Source organism: Mesocricetus auratus, unplaced genomic scaffold (genome assembly GCF_017639785.1).
Source record: "Mesocricetus auratus isolate SY011 unplaced genomic scaffold, BCM_Maur_2.0 Super-Scaffold_100009, whole genome shotgun sequence".
Classification (NCBI taxonomy): domain Eukaryota; kingdom Metazoa; phylum Chordata; class Mammalia; order Rodentia; family Cricetidae; genus Mesocricetus; species Mesocricetus auratus.
Window position 1 is genome coordinate 67367189 of NW_024429193.1, and position 21154 is coordinate 67388342.

Here is a 21154-nt window from a genome sequence, read left to right on the forward strand (position 1 = left end):
ACAGTGTCTATCACACAAGAATGTTGCTATTGGGTCAGACCCTGCACCAACCATCATTGTCTTACCCGATTGGCCAAAAATGCATTCTGGGTTTGGCAGGATTGAAATGGAATATAGATGCAAAAGTCTCTGGGACTCAATCCAAGTGACTCAATTTGGATTTGAAACCATTCCCCAAGGAAAACCCAAAAGCTCCATGGCAGGAAAAGGGATTCGCACTCAGAGGCTGCCTTCACGGAAACAGCTCTCATTGGTTCTGTGACTGGGATTCTGTTGTCTCATTCTACAGCTACAGCTCACCAGAATGAGAAGGGTTAAACCCTTATTTACATATTCCTGCCACTGGTGAATGCAGGGTAAGTTCTCCCTGCAGACTGTAGGTCCACCTGCTGAGACCCCAGCTCCAACCGTCACTCACTGGGCAGGTCATGTTTTCTCACCTTTGAAATGGGAATATAGGTTTGCTGTGAAATGAGGTGGCTTATGTTAGCATCTGGCACGTGTGAGTGGTCAACATACATACTATCTATGTCAGATGAACATGTTTTACGTTGCATTTTAGAATCACCAACTTCAAGCCAGCCTTAGTGGCCCAGACCCAGATTCTCAGCACATGGGCAGTGGTCAGGAGATTTGGGAGTTTAAGGCCACTTTTGGCAGCATAAGTTCAAGAACAAACTAGGTCACTTGAGACTACTTATAGCACCAGAGAATCCGGCACCTGACTCCTGTGGGTCCCTGAGCTCATGGGTACATACCCACACGCAGAAACATTAAAAAATAAAACCAGTTGACTAAAAACAAACAAACACCAAATCTATTTTCTCCAGCAATTCTGTAAGGAGTCTTGAGTAACATGTAAAAGTGAAGCCACTCACACACTAGTGAAATCAGAAAATAAAGCTAGTGGGGTGTTGGATAAGACCTCGGAGCCTTGGATTTTAAGCACAACTAGATGAATAATCTAAATCCAGCCACTATCACTGCTTGACAAATTCTATTTCCTACATCAAATAAGTAAAATAGGCGTGGTAGGCGCCCACAAAATGACTCGGAGGGCAAGGCACTGGCTTCCAAGCCTGACAAACCGAGTTTCATCTCTGTGTCCCACATGGAGGGAGGAGAGAATGGACACCCACAAATTATCTTGTGAACTCTACATGTGCACGCCTCCTCACCCCCAACCCCCATATTTTTAAGGGTTTAAAAAATAAAAAAATAGGCATAGCAGAAGGTCCTTAGAAGGGATGATTCTCTTATAATTAAAATCGAGCTGGGCATGATGGTACAAGCGCATAATCCCAGCATCCCACGAAGGAGGCTGACGGGAGAAGAACTGCTTTGAGTTCGAGGCCAGCCTGTGCCACGTAGTGAGCATAGCAAACCGGTACATAGGTACGAACTCTGGGAGAGCGGGCGAAAGGTGAGAATGCAAGGCGGAACCAAAGTGCGCGGTACGCCTGGAACTCGGAACCCACGGCTTGTGGCAAACGGCGCTGGGGGCCGGGCGGGCCCTGCGCATGCGCCGGGCAGGCGGCACTCTGCGTGCCGAATGTCCGGGCTGCGGACGCTGCTGGGTTTCGGGTTGCTGGTTGCGGGCTCGCGCCTGCCCCGGGTCGCAGGCCGGCAGAGTGTGTGCCGTGCAAGGCCTGCCTGGTGGGGAGCGCAGCCCCGGAGCTCGGAGACCATGGCGAGCGCGGCGGTGAAGTACCTGAGGTACGGCCGCGCTCTCCCACGGGGGCGGGGCGGGGCAGGCCGCGCCCCCGGCACCCAGGCGGCCGACTCAGGCCGGCGCTTCCCTCAGTCAGGAGGAGGCGCGGGCCGTGGACGAGGAGCTATTTAACGAATACCAGTTCAGCGTGGACCAACTGATGGAGCTGGCCGGGCTGAGCTGTGCCACCGCCATTGCCAAGGTAGGTGGCGCAGTGCAAAGCCTTTCAAGAACGGGGCGGGAGGTGGAGCAGGGGGCGGTGACTGCCAGGTCGTTTGCGCTTCTGCCTTCAGGCGTATCCTCCCTCGTCCATGACCAAGAGTCCCCCGACAGTCTTAGTCATCTGTGGCCCCGGGAATAACGGAGGGGACGGCCTGGTCTGCGCGCGACACCTCAAACTTTTTGTGAGTATGTGAACCTAGTCTTTGTGGAAAGTTACAAGGAGTTAGGGAGCAGAGATTTGAATGGCTACTTTCCTCTTCATCTAGGGTTACCAGCCAACTGTCTACTACCCCAAAAGACCTAACAAGCCACTCTTCACTGGGCTGGTGACTCAGTGTCAGAAAATGGACATTCCTTTCCTTAGTGAAATGCCCCCAGAGGTAGGTGACTTGGTATATCTCCCCAGTAAGTACTGCTCTGCCCCTCCCTTCTGCTCTCAGACCGAGCCGGCCTGCCCAATGTCTGCCTGCCATACAAGCTGCTCTCTGAACAGCAGTGGTGCGGGAGCCCCTCCATATTGTGTGCTCCAGACTTCCCAACACTAGACGTTCTAGGCAGCCCTACTCTGCAGTCAGCTGTCTCCCCTACCACGCACCCTAAACCTTTTCTGTAAATGCATGGATTTAGGGGTGGGAAATCTGCAATGTAAAGAACTAACTTATTCTGTAGATGAAGATACTGACACGCAGAGAAACGGTTTGCCCAGCATCTCAGAATTGGAGCAAGGCAAAGCTAAGACAGACTCGGTCCCTTCTGGCTTCCAGTCTCAGACTCCCCTACACTGTCAGCCCCTCCCTTCCCACTGGCAGACAGGCAGGCCGCAGGACAGAAAATATGCCTGGATTCAGAGTGGCCTTACTCGCTGCACTTTAGGAAACAATGGTCTGTGGGTGTCCTCCCTATGTGACAACAGCTCTGACATTCTTCCTGCTCCCCCACAGCCCATGATGGTCGACGAGCTGTATGAACTGGTGGTGGATGCCATCTTTGGCTTCAGCTTCAAGGGTGACGTTCGGGAGCCATTCCACAGCATCCTGAGTGTCCTGAGTGGACTTACTGTGCCCATTGCTAGCATCGACATTCCCTCAGGTGCTGGGACCCAGGCGGTTGGAGGACTGGGTTCTTGATCCACACTGTAGATCAGGTCTAAAATAATCTGAATGTACCTTTCCATGCCCCACGTTAGGCTGGGGAGCAAAGTTCATGCTGGCCCTGAGAGCATCTCAAGTGGGGACTGGGAGTTTCCCTCTTTAGGACTAGGCCTTCTGTACTTCCTCATCCTACTTTCTCTCTTCAGGATGGGATGTAGAGAAGGGAAACCCTGGAGGAATCCAACCAGACTTACTCATCTCACTGACGGCACCCAAGAAGTCTGCAGCCCATTTTGCTGGCCGATATCATTACCTGGGGGGCCGTTTTGTACCACCTGCTCTAGAAAAGAAGTACCAGCTGAACCTGCCATCCTACCCTGACACAGAGTGTGTCTACCGTCTACAGTAAGGGAGGTGGGTGGGCAGCTTTCTAATAAAGATTTGGTACCTTCTCTCTTCAAACTGGAGTCTTCTGGCCTTAATAATTGTCAGTAGATTGTACTTTCTTTGGGGAAACAGACCAGGCATTGGCAAGTAATGGAAAATAACTCCATTGCTACACCAGGTGTGATAGCCTTTACCAAGAATGGTTCTTACTTATTTGTGATACACAGGGAGGTAGATGACACCTCTAATCTCAGCTAAGCATTGTAGCAAGACCCCAAAAGGTTAACAGAAACAATTTCTTCAAAGGTCTCCAATGGCCATCTGAGTGTTTTCAGACCTTCTCATGCTGGAGATGATGTTAACTGGGAATGACCTATAGGCTTGGGGCCTTAGCTCTCATTTAAGCATGATTAGGAACAAGCAGTCTGGAAGGCTAACCCAGCCCATACAGCTAAATGTTTGTTTTTCTTAATCTTCACAGTCTGCAGGGTATGATAGTACAGGCCTTTGATCTCCACACTCTTAAGGTAGAGGCACGTAGATCTCTGTGAGTTCTAGGAAAGCAAGAGCTATATTAGAGAACTCCTGTCTCAAAAAAACCAACCAAAAAAAGTCTTTCACATAAGTCTACATTTTCAGACATTTAGCAGAGACTTCTTCAAATATAGAGTCCCTATCCTGATTCCTCTTCCCACCGCCCTTTAGCTGGTGAGCTGCTGGGCACCAGGGTCTGTTCTTTTTGGACAGGAAGTTGTACAGGAGACACCCACCCCTCCACTCGCGGTGAGTGTTGTGGCTGTCCTGAGCTGTCTGCAGAGGGGTGTGAAGAAGGCGGCCCTGACAAGGAGCCAGCAGAGCTGCACTGCAGACTTCAGTCCCTCTTCCGCTTCTTCTGTTTGCCTCTCTGGTGAGCATTGGCGCCTGCTCTGTCCTTTGGATGTGGCTGATCTCTTTCGCCTTCATTCTCTGCTTCCCAAGTCCTGCCGTCATCATCTTTACTGCTCACATCTGAGACCACCTCCTCACGGCACTGCTGTCTTTTCTTCTTGCCTCTTCTGACCCTTGTCTCTCCTTCTGCTAGGCCGTCCTTCCCTTCTTCCTCCCCACACGGCTGAGGCTGCTGGCTGCTTCTCCATGGGTGCGTGTCTGCTCCACCGCCCACTGCCTCTGGCCTGCCCGCCCTGCCTCTGTGTCCTTCATCCCAGGCGTCCATCTTCCCCTCTTCTTCATGGGGCCGCCGCCTCTTTTTCTTCCTTTTCCTAGCAGACTGCTCAGGTGGCTCTGTGCTCAGTTCTCCAGGCCCACTTGCTCCTTCAGCCTCTTCCTCCCCACTTCCTCCCGCCATCCCCTCTCTCTCGTCTTCCCGCCTCTTTTTCTTCTTCTTCCTGCTTTTCCTGAAGCTCCGAGGGTCAGCGTATTCTAGGAGCTCCTCACCTCCACTCTTTTCAGTCGTTGCGGCCTCTTCCTCCTCTTTATGCTTCCTCTTCTTTTTCTTTTTGTGGGAGGACTCCCTGTCGGTCTGTGGTGGAGCGGGGTCCACGTCCTTGGAGCCTTTGAGCCGAGCCAGGAAAGCCTGCTCTTGGGCCTCCAGGCGAGCAAGCTTGGCCTTCATTGTGATTCCAGCCCGGGCAGCCCTAAGAGAGGGGTGCAAGTCAGTAGGGACAGTACATAGAAAGCTGGGGACAGAGGGAGGGCAGCTGCCTGACTTGAAACACAAATTCGACAACAGGAATGATTTGCCTGGAAGAAAAATGTTTGGGAGGTGGCAGGGGCTATTCTAAAGCGTAGGCAGGAGATGGGAGACCCGAAAGGAACCACAACTTACTTGTGTGCTGTTCGCCCCTCGCAAGCTTTGAGTAGCATCTCATCAGTCAGACTGTAAGGGCAGATGACAAGTCAAACAGACGGTCCTAAAACGTACATCTTCACTATTGTTCAAAACCCGGCGCTTTTTGCAGTACTAAGAATACAAAGATTATCACAACCTAATTAATTCTACAACACCCTCCCTCCCTCAAGAGCCCAGTCAAGCATTAGGTTTACTCGTTCATTCTCTTAAGATCCCAAAGCATCTCCCACACGCCCTCAGTACAAAATAAAGTCTCACATCTTTGGAGGCTTGGGCTCATGGTTGTCATCATCACTGCCGCTCTCTCTGTCAGGCTTCTCCTCACCTGAGGTTAGTGTGGCTGTCTGGGGGAAAAGGATCGTGGAGATGGATGAAGCCAGCCCAACACCATTACCAACTTTCCTCCCTTCCAGAAGCCCCTGGGAACTCAGCGCCCAGTGAATCTGACAGCCCTCACCACTGTCCCCTTGCAGAGCCATGCAGCCTGCATGTTTCAATTTGGACAGGAGATGGGCCAGTTACTGGGAGGGGGCAGCCAGGGCCTCTCTGGCTCACAGCAGGCTGACTGAAGAACAATCAGGGAAGTGTTCCAAGGTAAGTTTTCATAGTGGAGTAGGTGCTAGTAACTGACAGTAGAGACAGCACTCCCATTGCCAGGGTTTTTGTTTAGCTAGATTAACAGAACCTATTATGGGCCATGTAGCTCAGGGTAGAGTAGAATGGTAACCAAATGGGTTCAGGGGGGAAACAGTTCATCTGGTAACAACACTTGATGTGCAAGATCTCCAGCACCCACACAAATGTTAGGCAGGCATGGCTACCCACCTGTGATTCCAGCACGCAAGAGGTGAAGATGGGGTGTCTGGAGCAAGCTAGCTAGGCACTAAACTGTACAAATTGGCAAGTGGATTCAACTGAGAGACCCTAGTTCAGTACATAAGATAGAGAAAGGTGCCTAATGTCAACCTCTGGCCTCTAAATGCACACATATGCACGAGTACCTGCACACGTAAGAGCCCATATATATGTGAACACATACACACGCACACAAAGAATGAGCTGGGTCCAGTCCAGATGTAATTATGTGGACAGTTAGATGAATGTTGCCTGTCCCATAGAGAACTCAGGCCAGGGTTTGGGGATGGTTTCTAGAAGGTGCTATGTATTATCTCAATCTGAAAGTCAAGAAACGTTAGCAGGTAAATGGCAAAGGCAGAACAAGTGGCAGAGAAAGGCAGGTGGGAGAACACAGCTTCTAGAAATAGACCTGCTTCTGCCCCGGAGAGAACAGGTGGAGAGAGACAAGAAGCATAACGGGCCATGGAGTCAATCTCATTAAAAAGGGAGGAGCCGGACAGTGGTATTGCGTGCTTTTAAGCCCAGCACTCCAGAGGCAGAGGCAGGCCAATCTCTTGAGTCTGAGGCCAGAGTGAGTTCCAGGACAGCCAGGGCTATACAGAGAATCTGTCTTGAAAAACAACAACAAACAAAAAGGCTCATGATACGATTTGTATTGGAGAGAACCCTATGGATGTTTTGTAGAACAGAGTCAACTGACTGCGGTGCAGAATTGGACCAGAGGCAGAGTATCTTAGAGGCAAGGACTGTCTGAACTAGTAGATGCCAACAGATGCAGAAACTGGGAAGGGTTGTTAGCTAACTTGGGAAGCGCCAAGCACAGAGTCTATGCTCACTAACTGCTGGCTTTCTATAGCTATAGTGAAAGAAGCTGGGGAGCCTGGGTTCTATTCTTTTTGCCTTTACTAGCCAGCTGTAGGTTCATCAGCAACCCACTTTCCAGCCTTTTGGGCACACTTGTAGAATAAAGACGGACTAGGTAACCTTCAGCATTCTTCTGGCTCCTAAATCTTTAGACACCGACACTTCCAAGCCAGCAGCTCCTGACTAAATGATGGCTCTCCCTCTACTGCTCAGTGCTGCCCTCGCAGATGGCAGGGCCCGTGGACCCTTAATATCCCCATTCTGGAGGAGGCATGGGCCTTAGTCTAAGCACAGTGAGGTTGGACACAGGATCTTGGTGGGCTAGGATGTTCTGGGAATTAGTTGGGCACACAAGGCAATTGATCAGGACCCAGGGGAAATAGGGAGCAGTAAAGAGCTGAACCTCTTACTCGGGTACCTTCACAAACTTCTGATACAGCAAATTGGACTTGGGGTGATTGCGCTGGGTGGTCTCCTTGGAAAGGCGCCTTATCTGCACTCCATCCTGTTGGAAGGCATCAGTGAGGAAGTAACATGCTGTACCTCCCTGCCCCATCCCAGATGTACCCGACAGGCTCGTACCTTCCCTGTGTCCACTACCAAGCTGGCTGCAGTCTTGTTGAAGAGATCACTCCACCAGTGGTCTGTAAACTCCTTGGCAGGGTCGTGTCCCACCTCCAGGCGAATAATAAATGAAAGTCAGTCTGAGCACCGCCCACCGGCCCTCATGGGCGTCCCTTCCTACTTATGTGATCACCTCCCAGCTTACCCCATGGGTATCCTGCTTCAGTGTCACCTTGAGGGCCTGGGTGATGCCATTTTCTCTCCGGCCCAGACCCTTGCCTGTAGAGGAAGTGAATGACTTAATTTGTAGCCTGCCCTGAGCCCTCACATGTCTTCCTGGGCCAACTGCTATTCCTTTCACTGATCACTAGGTACACTGTACCCTTCAGAAATCTGTGACACTCCATTATTTCTAATGCTGCTCCACACGGGCCTCTGTCTGGCCCGGGATAATCTTTTTTTTTTTTTGTCATATTTCCTCCTTACTGCCTCCTTCAGTCTGCCAGCTACTTGTCCCTCACTACTCCCATTATCCAAGAATGAGGATCTCATCCATTCTCCCCTTTTCCAGCTAGGCCAGAAAATTTATGCTTCTAAGGTTTTCTCTTTAAACTAGTTTCTCCTCTGGTTGAATTGACACGGGGCAGAGGAAATGAGGGAGCTGGGAGGACAAGGAAGGGCCCTAGAACACCTTGAGTCCATCCATGTTTGAGCAGCTGCTCTTCAGCAAACTTCATCCCACGACTCTTGACCTCTGGGGTGACACTCATGGTGCACAGAGGCTCTGTCCTCAGGCTCTCACTAAGGAAGATGTGGCACCATCCTATGAATAGGAAAAGAAAGGACTGGAGATGCAGCTTAGACAGCAGAGCGCCTGTGTGACATTCCTAAAACCCCAGGTTTCAACCCCCACGTATAATACTAGCACTTGGAATGTGGAGGCGAGAGGATCAGAAGTTCATATCACCCACAACTGAATAGAAAGGCTGAGCAGTAACCTGTGCTATGAGACCCTAAGTGAGTGCAACAGAAAGGGTGTAGTGTGAGCCATGGCTATTTTAGTAGGGAGAATGCTTGCCAAGCCTGCATGAGGCCTGGGTTCAACTCCCAGCACCATTGACTGGCCTTGGCTCCTAAACTACAGGATGATCAGTGGGGAAAGGTGCTTCCTGCCAAGCCCATGACCTGAGTTTGAACCTACAGACCTACTCAGTGGAAGAAGGAAGAGAACTGCCTTCCACAGGCTGTCCACTTCAAAGAGCAGAGTGAGACAGATTTACACAAGAACGCTTCAGCGGGTGCTAAGATCCCAGGCTTTCACCGGCACTGCTAGAACAGCCCTAAACACCATTTCAAAATGGCCCCCTTTTATGGACTGCACTCTTGGGAAACACACAGCAACATAGCAAGTGACACACAGGAGCTTCTAGACTTTGGGGAAAGGTCTTTGGATCATTAGTCACTGGTGTGGAAACTTGGTGGGATCAGAGTCTGCAGGGAGAACTTATACACACACACACACACAAGCAGTGTGCTGACCATGCAGGAACCACACACACACACACACACACACACACACACACACACACACACACACACACACACGTCAAGCAGTGTGCTGACCATGCAGGAACCACACCGGGCAGGCCCAGCACTTGCACTGTGAAACCCTCCAGCTGTGAAACACCGCTCAGACCATGACTGTAACACTAGCTCCCAAAGGCTGACTTCAGAGAGACTCAAACTCAAGACTGAACCAGCAAGCCAACCTAAAGCCAGACTGCTTCCATACTCTCTTTACCACACCCTCCCTCCCCACATTCCTCTCTGATACCCGGTGTTAGTTTAACCAGCTCTGTCCTGTTCCCCTTCTCTCTCACAGAGAACACACACTGGCCAGGTCTACAGGGCCTTCTCCCAGAAGCTGGGATTGTTCTTGGTTATATGACTGTGTTTCTCAACCTTTCTCCTCTCCGTCAGCCTTTAGTCTTTACCCCAATGGGAGGGCCTCACCCCAGCCTACCATCCCTTCTTCGATATATTTCCTCCCTACTCCTCTGCCACCCAAGACTAAATCACGTTTTTACCATGGGTTTTCCCCCTATGCACAATGTTCTGTTACTTCCTAAAATGATTGGTGCTTACCTGGCTATTACTGTACTTCATAGTAGGCTTACTCTTTGTACTGTTTGTACAGACAATATTCTAGTTTCAGGGGAGCAACAGGGATAGAGCTGGATGTCCTGATCTAGCAGAGGAAAGCAACACCTCAACACGACAACAGCCTAGGCCCTCTTGAACACTGGAAACACTTCTGACAGAATAAAGATGTTTTCAGAAACAATTCTTCTTTGCACTTTAGCTTAGTTTAGTTGTATGAGTGTTTTGCCTGCATGTATGTGTACCATGTGCATACAATGCTCTCAGAAACCAGAAGAGGGTGTTAGATGTTCTGGAGCTAGAATTATAAAAGGTTGTGAGCCACCATGTGGGTGCTGGGAGCTAACTCAGGTCCTTTGGAAGAGCAGTCCTGGCCATCTTTCCAGCCCACTGAATAAATTCCACCAATGACTCAATTCCTGAGGCCTAAGTCTCAAGAACACAAGACACCAAGGCAACATAACGCCTCCAAAATGTAAGATGCCAGGAGATAAAAGGTGGCCAGCAGTTTAAGACAGGACTTTAAAATCAACAGTACCACATAAAAAGTCAGGCACAGTGGTGTGCACTTGTAATCCTAGTGCTGGGAGAGGGAGACAGGAAGATCTCCAGGGCTTTGGAGACTTGTCTCAAAAAACAGGTAGCTAATTCCTGAGAAATTAGCCGGGCAGTGGTGGTGCATGCCTTTAATCCCAGCACTCGGGAGGCAGAGGCAGGCGGATCTCTGTGAGTTCCAGGACAGCCTCCAAAGCCACAGAGAAACCCTGTCTTGAAAAACAAAAACAAAAAAACAAAAATTCCTGAGAAATCAGGCCTGATGTTGACCTCTGGCTTCCATATGCACACACACCCATGCCCACACATGCACTCACACACATTTGAATAAAACAAACCAGCAGAAAGCCCCAGAGGCTGGAGAGATGGCTCAGTGGTTAAGAGCACTGACTGCTCTTCCAGAGGACCTGGGTTTGATCCCCAGCGAACACATGGCGGCTCACAGCCTTCAGTTCCAGGGGCTGACACCCTTTTCTGGTCTCCTCAGGGAACCAGGCACACATGTGGCACAGACATACAAGCCCGCAAAACACCCTCACACACAGGTTCTTTTCAGGGTTATTATTTATTAATTGAATGAAGTCACTAAATCTGAGGCAGCTCATGACACAGCAATGAAGCTAGTGCACAGGATGGCTGACTAAAGGCTATTACAGAGGTTACTGAGATGCATACAACGACGGTCTGGGGCCTGGAGAGATGGCTCAATGGTTAAGGCACTCGCTGCTCTTGAAGAGACAGGGTTTTGGTTCCCAGCAAGCACAAGGCAGCTTACAACTCCCCACATCAGACATGTATCAGATGTACGTACACGTAAGCAGGCAAAACACTTGTGCACTTAAAACTTAATAGAGCAGTCCCGGCAGCCCTGCGTGGTGATGCAAAGGACACAGAGACCAGCAGATCTCAGTGAGGGAGGCTAGGTCTACATACTGAGTTCCAGGACAGACAAGGGGCTACATTGAGACCCTATCTCAAACAGATATAAAAGACAGGTAAATTCAGTTCTCAAATCGTGACACAGGCAGGGCCCTTTGGGCTGAGACCTTCCCAGAGGCCCATGAGGTCACACTCTTTACTCAGAAATCCTCCATGTCACCTGTCCTCTCTTTTGATTGCACAGACTAAAGTTTCCCAGGTACCACATGAGTGACAACATTGCTCTGTTGAGAGAATATGCCCCGTGTACTCTAGGGACTGGGAACATTCTCTAACTTCTTCTGCATAGCTAAAAGCCAGCAGAGCTCACAAAGCCTTTTAAGGGGGGTGGGGGTGGCAGGCATGTCAGGTATAAAGAGGAGCAGATTCAGGACAAGTTACATTTCTATCCACCTTTCCACTAGGAAGGATGATTACGCGAAGCCCAAGTGATAGCTGAATCTTGAGCACAGAAACAGAAAAACCCCTTTTGTTTTTGAGACAGGATCTAATTACTGGCTGAACGACCTGACTGTTTCTCTCTTCCGAGTGCTACCTTGCTTCTTGATATGGAAACACAAGTAAAATTTAGACACTGCGGCCACCTTAAAACTGCCATCTCTCAGAAATTCTCTGATTATTTTAACAATAATAACCGTCATACTCCACACTCGTAGCGCATCGACTCAATACCAGCCTGCTATTAACTGCTGTACGCGGGTCACCTCTCTGTGCCTGCCAACGGCACTGAAAACTTCAGTTACTCGCTGAAACCAAACTGGCCAGGACATCCAGGACTGGTGGAGAGGAATTTCAGAAGCTGCTACTCTGGGGCTCTTCCAGCTCGCTGCGCTCTCGCCTGCTCCCACATCCCATTCCTCGACACAGCCATTCGAAGCCACACTCCCCGGAAGTCGGAGACAAGTTTTATTTCCCAGCCCTTGACAATTGCGGCAAGAATGCGTTCAGCGTTTCTGAACCGACTGCCACAAGCCGGAATCGCTTTCACCCCCTTGCAATGGGCAGGCGTAGGCAGACGCTGCAAGCACACGCTGAGGCGCTGTCCCCGCTCAAGAGCCACCCGTTTGCAGCGGCCTAGAGGGCTGGCCGTCGCCTTTCCACAGCCGCAGAGGCAGCAGGTGGAACCACTGGCGGACCCTCGCCTCAGCTCCCGCCCCCGGGGAAAGCAAACCCCTTACCTTCAGTGCGCGTTCCGAGGAAGCACGTGTCACCCCGACTTGGGTGTCGCCATCTTCCCGGAAGTGCTCTTCGGTCCTTCTAGGACACTAAAACCATAGAGGTGCCGGGACAGAGGCCACGCTCCCCCTGGTTGCCACGGAAACTGGGTAGTTTCCCGGCTAAGCGCAAGCTTCCTCCTCTCAGTCGCTGGAAGCACAGGCTCTAACCTCGGTTCCGGGTCTCTCTCGGCGCAAGCTCCCTGGTTAGGTCTCAGGGCTCGGGGAGACCCTCTGTCTCAACGTGAGACTTGTCAGGTCGATGGTTCTGGGAGCTTTCCATGTATTCGCAAACCTCGTTCAATCGAGAGTCCCGAGAACTCTCCCCAGCTCCTGCAAGACTTGCTCAGGAGAAAGAACTTTCCCCAGTCTGGGGACGCACTCCTACTTTCCAGCGCTTTTGGTCTATAGGAAACCCAAGGAATGGCTCCAGATGACTGTTTTTACCTGGTTCTGCACCGACCGTAGGTCCAAATTACACACACTTAATCTCTCTGTGGTCTAACCTAAGGAAACCTCCATTTGTGAGACCTATATCAGCCTTACTTGTTAGATTCGCAGTCCAAATCTGGCCTCAATTGGACAGTAGCCACCACGGGCCCAATTTGAAAATTCTGTTTTAGTATCTACACTGATTTAGATAAATTCACAAGACAGAATGGAGTAGGTCTAAGACCCCTCCCACCACAGAAATCCAAGTTCATCTTAACCTTTCTGATGATCCCTGCTACTCGATTTGCAACCTCTCCCAGAGCACAACTTAATTAACTTCCACCCCCCCCCAAGGCTCCTGGAGTCATTGGGAAATGGGAAATGAGCCATAAAATCAAGATTATGTCCCAACTGGGACAGCTTGTCACAAAGGGCAGACAGTGACTGCGGAAACCATGGACCAGAGCTTCAAAATGGAAACAGGGCAGTCTCCCTCCATTTCTTTGCCCACCCCAACCCCAGAACCCAGGAATTCAGCAGCCTTGACAGCTGAAATTCGCATTCCTTGACTGTTCTGGGCCGCCATGGAATGCAAAGCTAGTATCATTATGCAAGGCAATTTTGTTTCTGTTCAGGAAAAGTCCTTGGACGTGTGGCTTCAAATCGTTCTTGGGACTCCTTTTTGCCTTGTGTTGGTCTGCCTTTGTTTCTGACCACCAAGCCTGGATACTCTTGCTTGTATTTTTATAGCTTTCTGTTTAATGGTCTGTAGGTTATTTTATCGACAACTTGAAGTCCTCCTAAGATAAAAATACTTGTGTCTTTCAGGTTGTCTGCCTCCATCTGCAGACACACACAAACCGGCTAAGGATTAAAAAAGATCAGATGTCTAAAACAAACAAAAAATTCAGTAACTCCAGCTGCGCGATTAAAATAATCACAGCTGGCCTTAAGGCAGACAAGGTCATCAGGCCTTTACCTGAGTGGCTGAGCTCTCCTCCCAGCTGGTTGTATGTGATTAGGGCTTATGAGATCAAAAGGCTCTTTGGGAAAACTTGGGTGTTTCTGCCAAGACTGAGAATGGGGAGAGCCTTCACCTCTGCAGCAATGGTGATGCTGTTATACGTGCTGAATGGAGGCCCCATTAACTAACACTTTCCCTTACAACAAATGGGGGGGAAATCAAGTAAATTTTTTTTTTTTTTTTTTTTTTGGTTTTACGAGACAGGGTTTCTCTGTATTGTTTTGGAGGCTGTCAGTCCAGCCCGGCCTGGAACTCACAGAGATCCGCCTACCTCTGCCTCCCAAGTGCTGGGATTAAAGGCATGCTCCACCACCACCTGGCGAAATCAAGTAAATTTTATATATATAAATTAAAACAACTAAATATAATTACAAATGCCTATCTCTATAATATTTTTCCTTCTTGATTCTTTCTGTGTTTACAAAAATGGTCTCCCATTCAAGCCAGTGGATATCTTTGAAGCTTTTGCTGAAATATAAACTTGCTTCCTCTCAGGACCTGTGCAACCACAGGGTGATACTTTAAAAAACTGGAAAAAAATGGGAGTTGGAGAGATGGCTCAGAGGTTAAGAGCACTCTTCCAGCGATCCTGAGTTCAATTCCCAGCAACCACATGGTGGTTCACAACCATCTGTAACTGAGATCTGGTGTCCTCTTCTGGCCTGCAGCCATATGTGTGGGTAAAACACTGTATACATCATAAATAAATCTTAAAAAAAAACTGAAAAAATTCCAACCAAGGAAAAAGTTAACCTAAAACTCGTAACAACAACAGCAAAAAAAAAAAAAAAAGGTTAATAATTAAAAGTCTATGTACAGGTGATCTTAATTTGCTATAGCATGCCATATTTGTAACTTGGATTCAACTCCTGTTTAAGAAAATAGAAAGAAATAAATATGTTTAAGAAAAATGTAACAAATATAAAATATAAGGTGATGTTTTTTAGAAAAAAGGGTTAAAATCTTTTAAATAAGGATGGATTTTTTTTTATATAATGAGACAAAACTTTGTCCTAAAAATGGAAAAATAACAGATGAAAACAAAGGTAGGAAAGTTAAAACCAAGACTCAGGAGATCTGAGGCAGCTACCTGAGGATGGACCTAAGATGACAGGAGTCTGATGACTGAGCTTTATAACCCTATAAATCCTGAGTTTATATCGGTCTGTTTGTATCAACTGACATAAGATGTATGGGGTTTTTTTTGTTTTTGTTTTTGTTTTTACGAGACAGGGTTTCTCTGTATTGTTTTGGAGGCTGTCAGTCCAGCCCAGCCTGGAACTCACAGAGATCCGCCTGCCTCTGCCTCCCGAGTGCTGGGATGAAAGGCGTGCGCCACCACCGCCCGACTAAGATGTATGTTTTAAAAAGATGTATGTTTAGGCACTCATGCCTTTGCTAACTGTTACACTTTAGCTATTTGAAGAAACTGAGCTATATATATTTTAAAACACTGTAATATTTTATAAGGATATACCATAAGAGGATTAGGAATTGAGGTTCCCAATTCCCCATGGACTATATTTAGTCATGATGGTTGTAATAGAGAAGACCCAATAGATGACTTTGAACTATGCTGGCTAGTGAAAAGTGTCTTGTGCCTTTCCAAAAAACCAGTGGCTTTGTGTCTTGTGAATGACCATGACAAAAATCAGCACTCTTGCTAATGCCTATGGCAAAACCTGCCAAAGATTGCTGGGGTGGTTTTCTTGCCTGTTCTTTCCCCCCACTAAAGACAAAACTGCCCTACTTTCTTAACTATGTGCTCAGTAAAAATTATAATAGTACTAACAGTCTCACTTTTTTTTTTTTTTTTTTTTTTTGGTTTTTCGAGACAGGGTTTCTCTGTGGCTTTTTGGAGGCTGTCCTGGAACTAACTCTTGTAGACCAGGCTGGCCTCGAACTCACAAAGATCCACCTGCCTCTGCCTCCCGAGTGCTGGGATTAAAGGCATGAGCCACCAACGCCCGGCATAAAGGCCTTTTACATGCTGTGGAGAAACTCTGGCTGTGGTGGACCTTCCTCCCTTTCGCCCCAGGCCAGATGCTGTTCCGCACATTAGTCTATTTTCCCCTGTCGCCTTTCTTCGGTGCTCTGTAACCCCCAATACTTCTGCTAGCTCACTTTGGTGTTGCATTCCCAGCAGTGGGACTAGTCACTGTCACTCTGCGTCTTAGTCACTATACTATAGGTCTACATAAAAGTGATCACTAATAATCACGTGTCAGAGCCAATACTAGGCTGTCTGGAAATCTCCTCTGCCAATGCCATTAGTCCAAAACTCTTCACTTTAGCCTTATGTATATTTTTTGGACAAAGACAAACTCAGCCACATTCTTTCCCGGACACAAGAACTGTCTCTAGGCCACTTACTAATATTCTCCTCCTCTGAAACCTCTTGAGCTGAACCTTCATCGTCTACATTGTTTTCAGCACCACTGTCTTCTCTGCTCCTACTAGCATGGCCCATTAACACACACACACACACACACACACACACACACACACACACACACACATACACCGCTTTAAGTGTTCAATTGCTTTCCTAATCCAAACTCTCAAATTCCACAATCTACCAACTAACAGCATGGTCAGACCCGTCACAGCAATACCCCAGTCCCTGCTACCAACTTCTGTCTTAGGGTTTCTATTACTGTGAAGAGACAATGGCAATTCTTATAAAGGAAAGTATTTAATTGGGACCTGCTTACAGTTTCAGAGGGTTAGTCCATTATCACCATGGCAGAGAGCACGGTGGTACACAGGCAGACATGGTACTAGAGAAATAGCTGAGAGTTCTACATCCAGACCTGCAGGAAGAGAGATTCACTGGACCTGTCTTGGGCTTTTGAAACCTCAAAGCCCACCTCCCCCAGTGGCACACCTTGCTAATCCCACCAAATGAGAGCAAAGGCAACTGACCCTAAATTTTGGTTAAGCAAGCTTTATTTTTCTGACCGTCTGTCTCCCTAAAAACAGGGCTTGAGAGAATAGCCCCAAACACAGGAGAAATAGGGTTTTTATAGCCTCAAAACTTCAAGGCTAGGGGGTTTCTAAGAGTTTCTGGTTATGTCAGAAATTTGGCAGAACATCTCAAAATTATTTGGCAGGACATCTAATCTTATCAGGGTAGAAGATGTGAAGTCAAATTCCAGAAAATGGGTCAAGATATGCTCAAATTTAAGTTTTATAGAAAACAGTAATGAACTTCTTTTGACCTTTTAGCAAGATGGTTTCTAATCCTAAAATGAAGTCAGGCTGGTCCATCAACTTCCTTGAACAAGGTCATACCTCTCAATCCTTAGTGATCAGGGAGTAGAGTCACTCTGCTCCTGAGACCCTCAACTAACCCCCCCCAAATCACCCTCCTCACCGTGGAGACTATGCCTATGGGACTCTCCCATCAGCAGAGAGAAGCTTCCCACCCAAAGCTCCAGCCCTATTCCTGGAACCTCTGTCATTCCCTTATTTTTTTTTTTTTTTTGGTTTTTTTTCGAGATAGGGTTTCTCTGTGGTTTTGGAGGCTGTCCTGGAACTCACTTTGTAGACCAGGCTGACCTCGAACTCACAGAGATCCATCCGCCTGCCTCTGCCTCCCGAGTGCTGGGATTAAAGGCGTGCGCCACCAACGCCCGGTTTATTTTGTTTTGTTTTTCAAGACAGGGTTTCAGCTGGGCGTTGGTGGCGCACGCCTTTAATCCCAGCACTCGGGAGGCAGAGGCAGGCGGATCTCTGTGAGTTCGAGACCAGCCTGGTCTACAAAGTGAGTTCCAGGACAGCCTCCAAAGCCACAGAGAAACCCTGTCTCAAAAAAACAAACAAACAAACAAACAAACAAACAAAAGACAGGGTTTCTCTGTGTATAGCATTGGCTGTCCTGTAACTCATTCTGTGACCAGGCTGGCCTTGAACTCACAGCAATCTGCCTACCTCTGCCTCCTGAGTGCTGGAATTAATGGCCTTGCAGCGCCACCACCCAGCTCTCTGACCCATTCTTTATCTTTTAAGAGCTGATGCATGTTATAATAGGCCCTGAACAAGCTGGCAGAGTGACCAGGACCTTATGTTGAAACTCCAGTCCCTCCCCTCCCACTGTCACTGCTTCACTCAGTCACCCACTGTCACCCGCATCCTGGTAGCTGGGGCACGGCAGTTTCTAAAAATAAAATGAGAAAACAACTACAGAACTCCAGGCTTACATCTTCGCCCCAGCAGCTGCTATAACTTCCCATTCACCAGCCCCCCCCAAAAAACTCCGAGTATCTCCTTCCCTCTTCTGCAGGATCCACTAGAGAAACAAAACTGATAGAATAAATTATATAACACATATATACGGTTTATTGTTATAGTATTTATCATGCATATATATGATTTATTAGAGTGGCTTACAGGCTCTGGTCCAGCCAGTCCAACAATGGCTGTCTCTAACATAAAGTCGAGAATCCAATAGTTGTTCAGTCCACGAGGCTGGATGTCTCCGCTGGTCTTCAGTATACATAGGCTCTAAGGAAGCAAACCAATGAGGCAAAATCAGGAACAAGCAGGCAAACAGCAAAAGCTCTCTTCTTCCATGTCCTTTACATAGGCCGCCACCAGAAGGCGTGGCCCAGTTGAAGGTCTCTTCCCACCTCAAAAGATCCAGATTTAGGGTGGGTCTTTGTAGGAGTGCAGGCATGGCCTGGCACAGATGCTCCTGAGTATTCCCAGAAGTCAGAATACAGAATTCTGAAGTAGCTGCTCAGCTGCGCTCTCCACGCCTCCTTTTACGAGCTTGTTCTCCACGGAGACCCTGGTGATCTGAGTGCTCATAGTCCCATGGTGCTCGCCAGTCACGGTGGATAAGCTTCCACTATTACATACAGTGGCTGTCCGTGTGCAATAAAGCAGACACTGTCCCCTGAAACCCTCTCTGGAGGGGTTCATCTCCGTTTGCCAACCCGTGGGCATCGCAGTCTTGTTGGGAGACACCTCAGTAACAACCGCAGGTCTTCCCACTTCAAATGATCCAATCAAGAACAATCTCTCACAGGTGCACTCAGCGGTTTGGGTTTTAGTTAATTCCACAGCTAATCAAGTGACAACCAAGAATAGCCATCATGCCCACTGTGTCTGCCCCTCACAGTTTTGAAATGAACAGCCCCACCCTCGCTGAGGAGAATTCAGCTCTTCAAAAGAATGCAGAGAAAGAAGGAACAAAATGGGCACGTGTGTTTCTTTTGGCCATTCCACCTGGCCTGGGAATGAGGGCATCTCACTTGCAGACCTTACTTCTGGGTTTAAGACTGACCTGTCTGCATCTGGGAGTGTGCACTAACACACAGGGAAAACGGCACAGGCCTGAGGTGGCAAAGCTAGGTGTAGTGTCTCAAGCCTGCACAGGAGCCGCACAGGAGCTGCAGCAGGAGGATTTGGGGGCTACGGCCTGCCTAGCTACAGAAACAGCAAGTTTCGAGGCCCAGGAGAACAAGGTGGCCCAACAGAATGAGAGGTCAAGATCTTAAATTATCTACAGGGGCAGTTGGACAAAAACGTGGTTTAATGACCCACTTAACGGCTTCGTCCAGCCAGAAGCAGCCGCCAGGATGGACGTGTTTCTCATGATCGGGCGCCACAAGACCACCATCTTCACGGACGCCAAGGAGTCGAGTACGATGTTCGAGCTGAAGCGCATGGTCGAGGGCATCCTCAAGCGGCCGCGGGATGAGCAGCGGCTGTACAGCGGCTCCTTGATGATGGAAAAACTCTGGGCGAGTGTGACTTCACTAGCCACACAGCAAGGCGGCACGCCCCAGCCGCAGTGGGCCTGGCCTTCCGAGCAGATGCTGCCTTTGAAGCCCTGCGCATTGAGCCCTTTTCCAGCTCTCCAGAGCTCCCAGATGTGATGAAGCCACAGAATTCTGGAGGCAGTGCCAATGAACAAGCTGTGCAGTGAGGGCCCTGGGCCCACCCCTTTAGATACACACTTCCTCAATAAAAGATTTGGATGCTGAAAAAAAAAATGACCCACTTAACACAGCAGTTGCAAGCAGATGGTGGGTGATGTGGTTGATCATAAACAAAATTGAGTCATTAAATCTTCAACAGCCCTGAGGAGTGTTCCTGGACCTCTTGGGCCTTTGCTAGTTGGGTGAGAACATGATGTCAGGAAGCAGCCCCGTGTCAGGGAGCTCTTTCCTCCCAAAGCCTCCTTCAGGCTCTAGGTTCCGAGCAGGTACTGGAGGGCTCCTGATGGAGAGATCAGCGTGGAGAGCAGGCTGCTGCATCCCAGCCAGGAGGCTGAGGTCTGGCTGCGCCATCTCTTGCCTTCCTCTCTTTTCTTCCCTACTTCCTTCCACCTGAGAAGGTGCACCGTTGTGGACTAGTATCAAATCTCTCCATCGAGGTGCCTGCCCCCCCTTCTCCTTTTCCTATTTGAATCCTCACCCTAACTAATCCTTTAAAGCTCCCTGAGAGGAAGCATGATGTCCTCAGGGCTGATTCTCAGGCTCACCCCTTAGTGTGGCAAGATGCGGCTGTGGGGGTCACTGAAGTGGAGGGAGGCCTGTCAATCACACCCACCCTCTCTCAGCCCCCACCGCGGCATCCTGCCAGCCTTTCCCGCAGTTCATGGTGGCAAGCTGGGACTGCACTTGACTTTACCACCTCCGTCAAGTTGGAAGCTGTGGACAGGGAATGGAGTGCCGAGGCCACGCCTCTCCTGGGAAGACCTGGGGAGAGATGCTAACTCAAACCGGAGCACTCACCTGCTTCCTCTCCACAGGGTCCAGAGAACTAAGCTGACAGTAGACGTGAGCACACACCCCGGCGGTTCATCAGGTGCTCTTTCCTCAGTCTTCCACGGAGGCCTCATTCTGCAGCTACAGTAGTTCTCAGGGGCCAAACCCAACCCTTCTACGCTGGAGAATCTCAGTGCACAGCGAGAGAGGGACCAGCCACTCAGAGGAGGGGTTGCAGCTCGGGGCGGGGCACGCTAGACTTGCTCCTCCTCTCCTGTGTCTGCCTCGGGAGGAAGCCAATCAGATGCAAAGGATCGGGTTGTCCTGAACCACGAGACAGTAGGCTAGTTGTCTCTACACTCGGGAGGGATGGATAGGTCCCAGTAGGAGTGACGCGCTTAGCTGCAGGATTGGGGGTAGGGTGGGGGTGGGCGGCTTATAAGAGAACCGGCAACTTGGCCCTAAGGAGTGTGTGACCCGCTGAGCCTTTTGTCAGGTATTCCCAAATGATATTCTGAGGGCTCATCAAACTTAGGGGACACCAAGAGAGGAGCAGAGGGTTAGC

General features: G+C 49.1%; 2 protein-coding genes, 1 long non-coding RNA gene and 1 pseudogene across 5 annotated transcripts; 2 read left to right on the plus strand and 2 right to left on the minus strand.

Moving 5' to 3' along the window:
* The first annotated feature begins 1512 nt into the window (after positions 1–1512).
* Naxe (NAD(P)HX epimerase) lies at positions 1513–3486 on the plus strand. The gene is made up of 6 exons (XM_040752509.1): positions 1513–1716; positions 1805–1913; positions 2005–2115; positions 2200–2313; positions 2875–3022; positions 3231–3486. Exons 1-6 carry the CDS (start codon positions 1553–1555, stop codon positions 3431–3433), a joined length of 849 nt encoding a protein of 282 aa, XP_040608443.1. The 5' UTR covers positions 1513–1552; the 3' UTR covers positions 3434–3486.
* A 106-nt stretch (positions 3487–3592) lies between these two features.
* Positions 3593–12503, minus strand: Gpatch4 (G-patch domain containing 4). Of its 3 annotated transcripts, none has more exons than XM_005080286.4 (8): positions 12379–12503; positions 8238–8369; positions 7752–7825; positions 7565–7657; positions 7401–7487; positions 5519–5604; positions 5237–5287; positions 3593–5045 (listed from the first exon to the last, which is right to left on the minus strand). In XM_005080286.4, exons 2-8 carry the CDS (start codon positions 8314–8316, stop codon positions 4283–4285), a joined length of 1233 nt encoding a protein of 410 aa, XP_005080343.1. In that variant the 5' UTR covers positions 8317–8369; positions 12379–12503; the 3' UTR covers positions 3593–4282. The 3 variants fall into 3 exon arrangements, with proteins under 3 accessions (XP_005080343.1, XP_040608441.1, XP_040608442.1); XM_040752507.1 differs by lacking the exon at positions 12379–12503 and adding an exon at positions 11905–12333; XM_040752508.1 differs by lacking the exon at positions 7401–7487.
* Positions 12504–18204: 5701 nt separating this feature from the next.
* On the minus strand, positions 18205–20868 carry LOC121142445. Its single transcript, XR_005879480.1, has 2 exons — positions 20617–20868; positions 18205–18376 (listed from the first exon to the last, which is right to left on the minus strand). It is a non-coding gene; the product is annotated as an uncharacterized LOC121142445 (long non-coding RNA).
* LOC110342783 lies at positions 19435–19872 on the plus strand (annotated as a pseudogene).
* Positions 20869–21154: the final 286 nt, after the last annotated feature.

Coding starts and splice junctions, on each gene's coding strand:
- Naxe (XM_040752509.1), top strand. CDS start 1,553: ATGTCCGGGCTGCGGACGCTGCTGGGTTTCGGGTTGCTGGTTGCGGGC. Junction 1,717..1,804: donor GCGGCGGTGAAGTACCTGAG/GTACGGCCGCGC, acceptor CGCTTCCCTCAG/TCAGGAGGAGGCGCGGGCCG. Junction 2,314..2,874: donor TTAGTGAAATGCCCCCAGAG/GTAGGTGACTTG, acceptor GCTCCCCCACAG/CCCATGATGGTCGACGAGCT.
- Gpatch4 (XM_005080286.4), bottom strand. CDS start 8,316: ATGAGTGTCACCCCAGAGGTCAAGAGTCGTGGGATGAAGTTTGCTGAA. Junction 7,658..7,751: donor TGAAGCAGGATACCCATGGG/GTAAGCTGGGAG, acceptor ATTCGCCTGGAG/GTGGGACACGACCCTGCCAA. Junction 5,288..5,518: donor GAGCCCAAGCCTCCAAAGAT/GTGAGACTTTAT, acceptor CTGCCCTTACAG/TCTGACTGATGAGATGCTAC.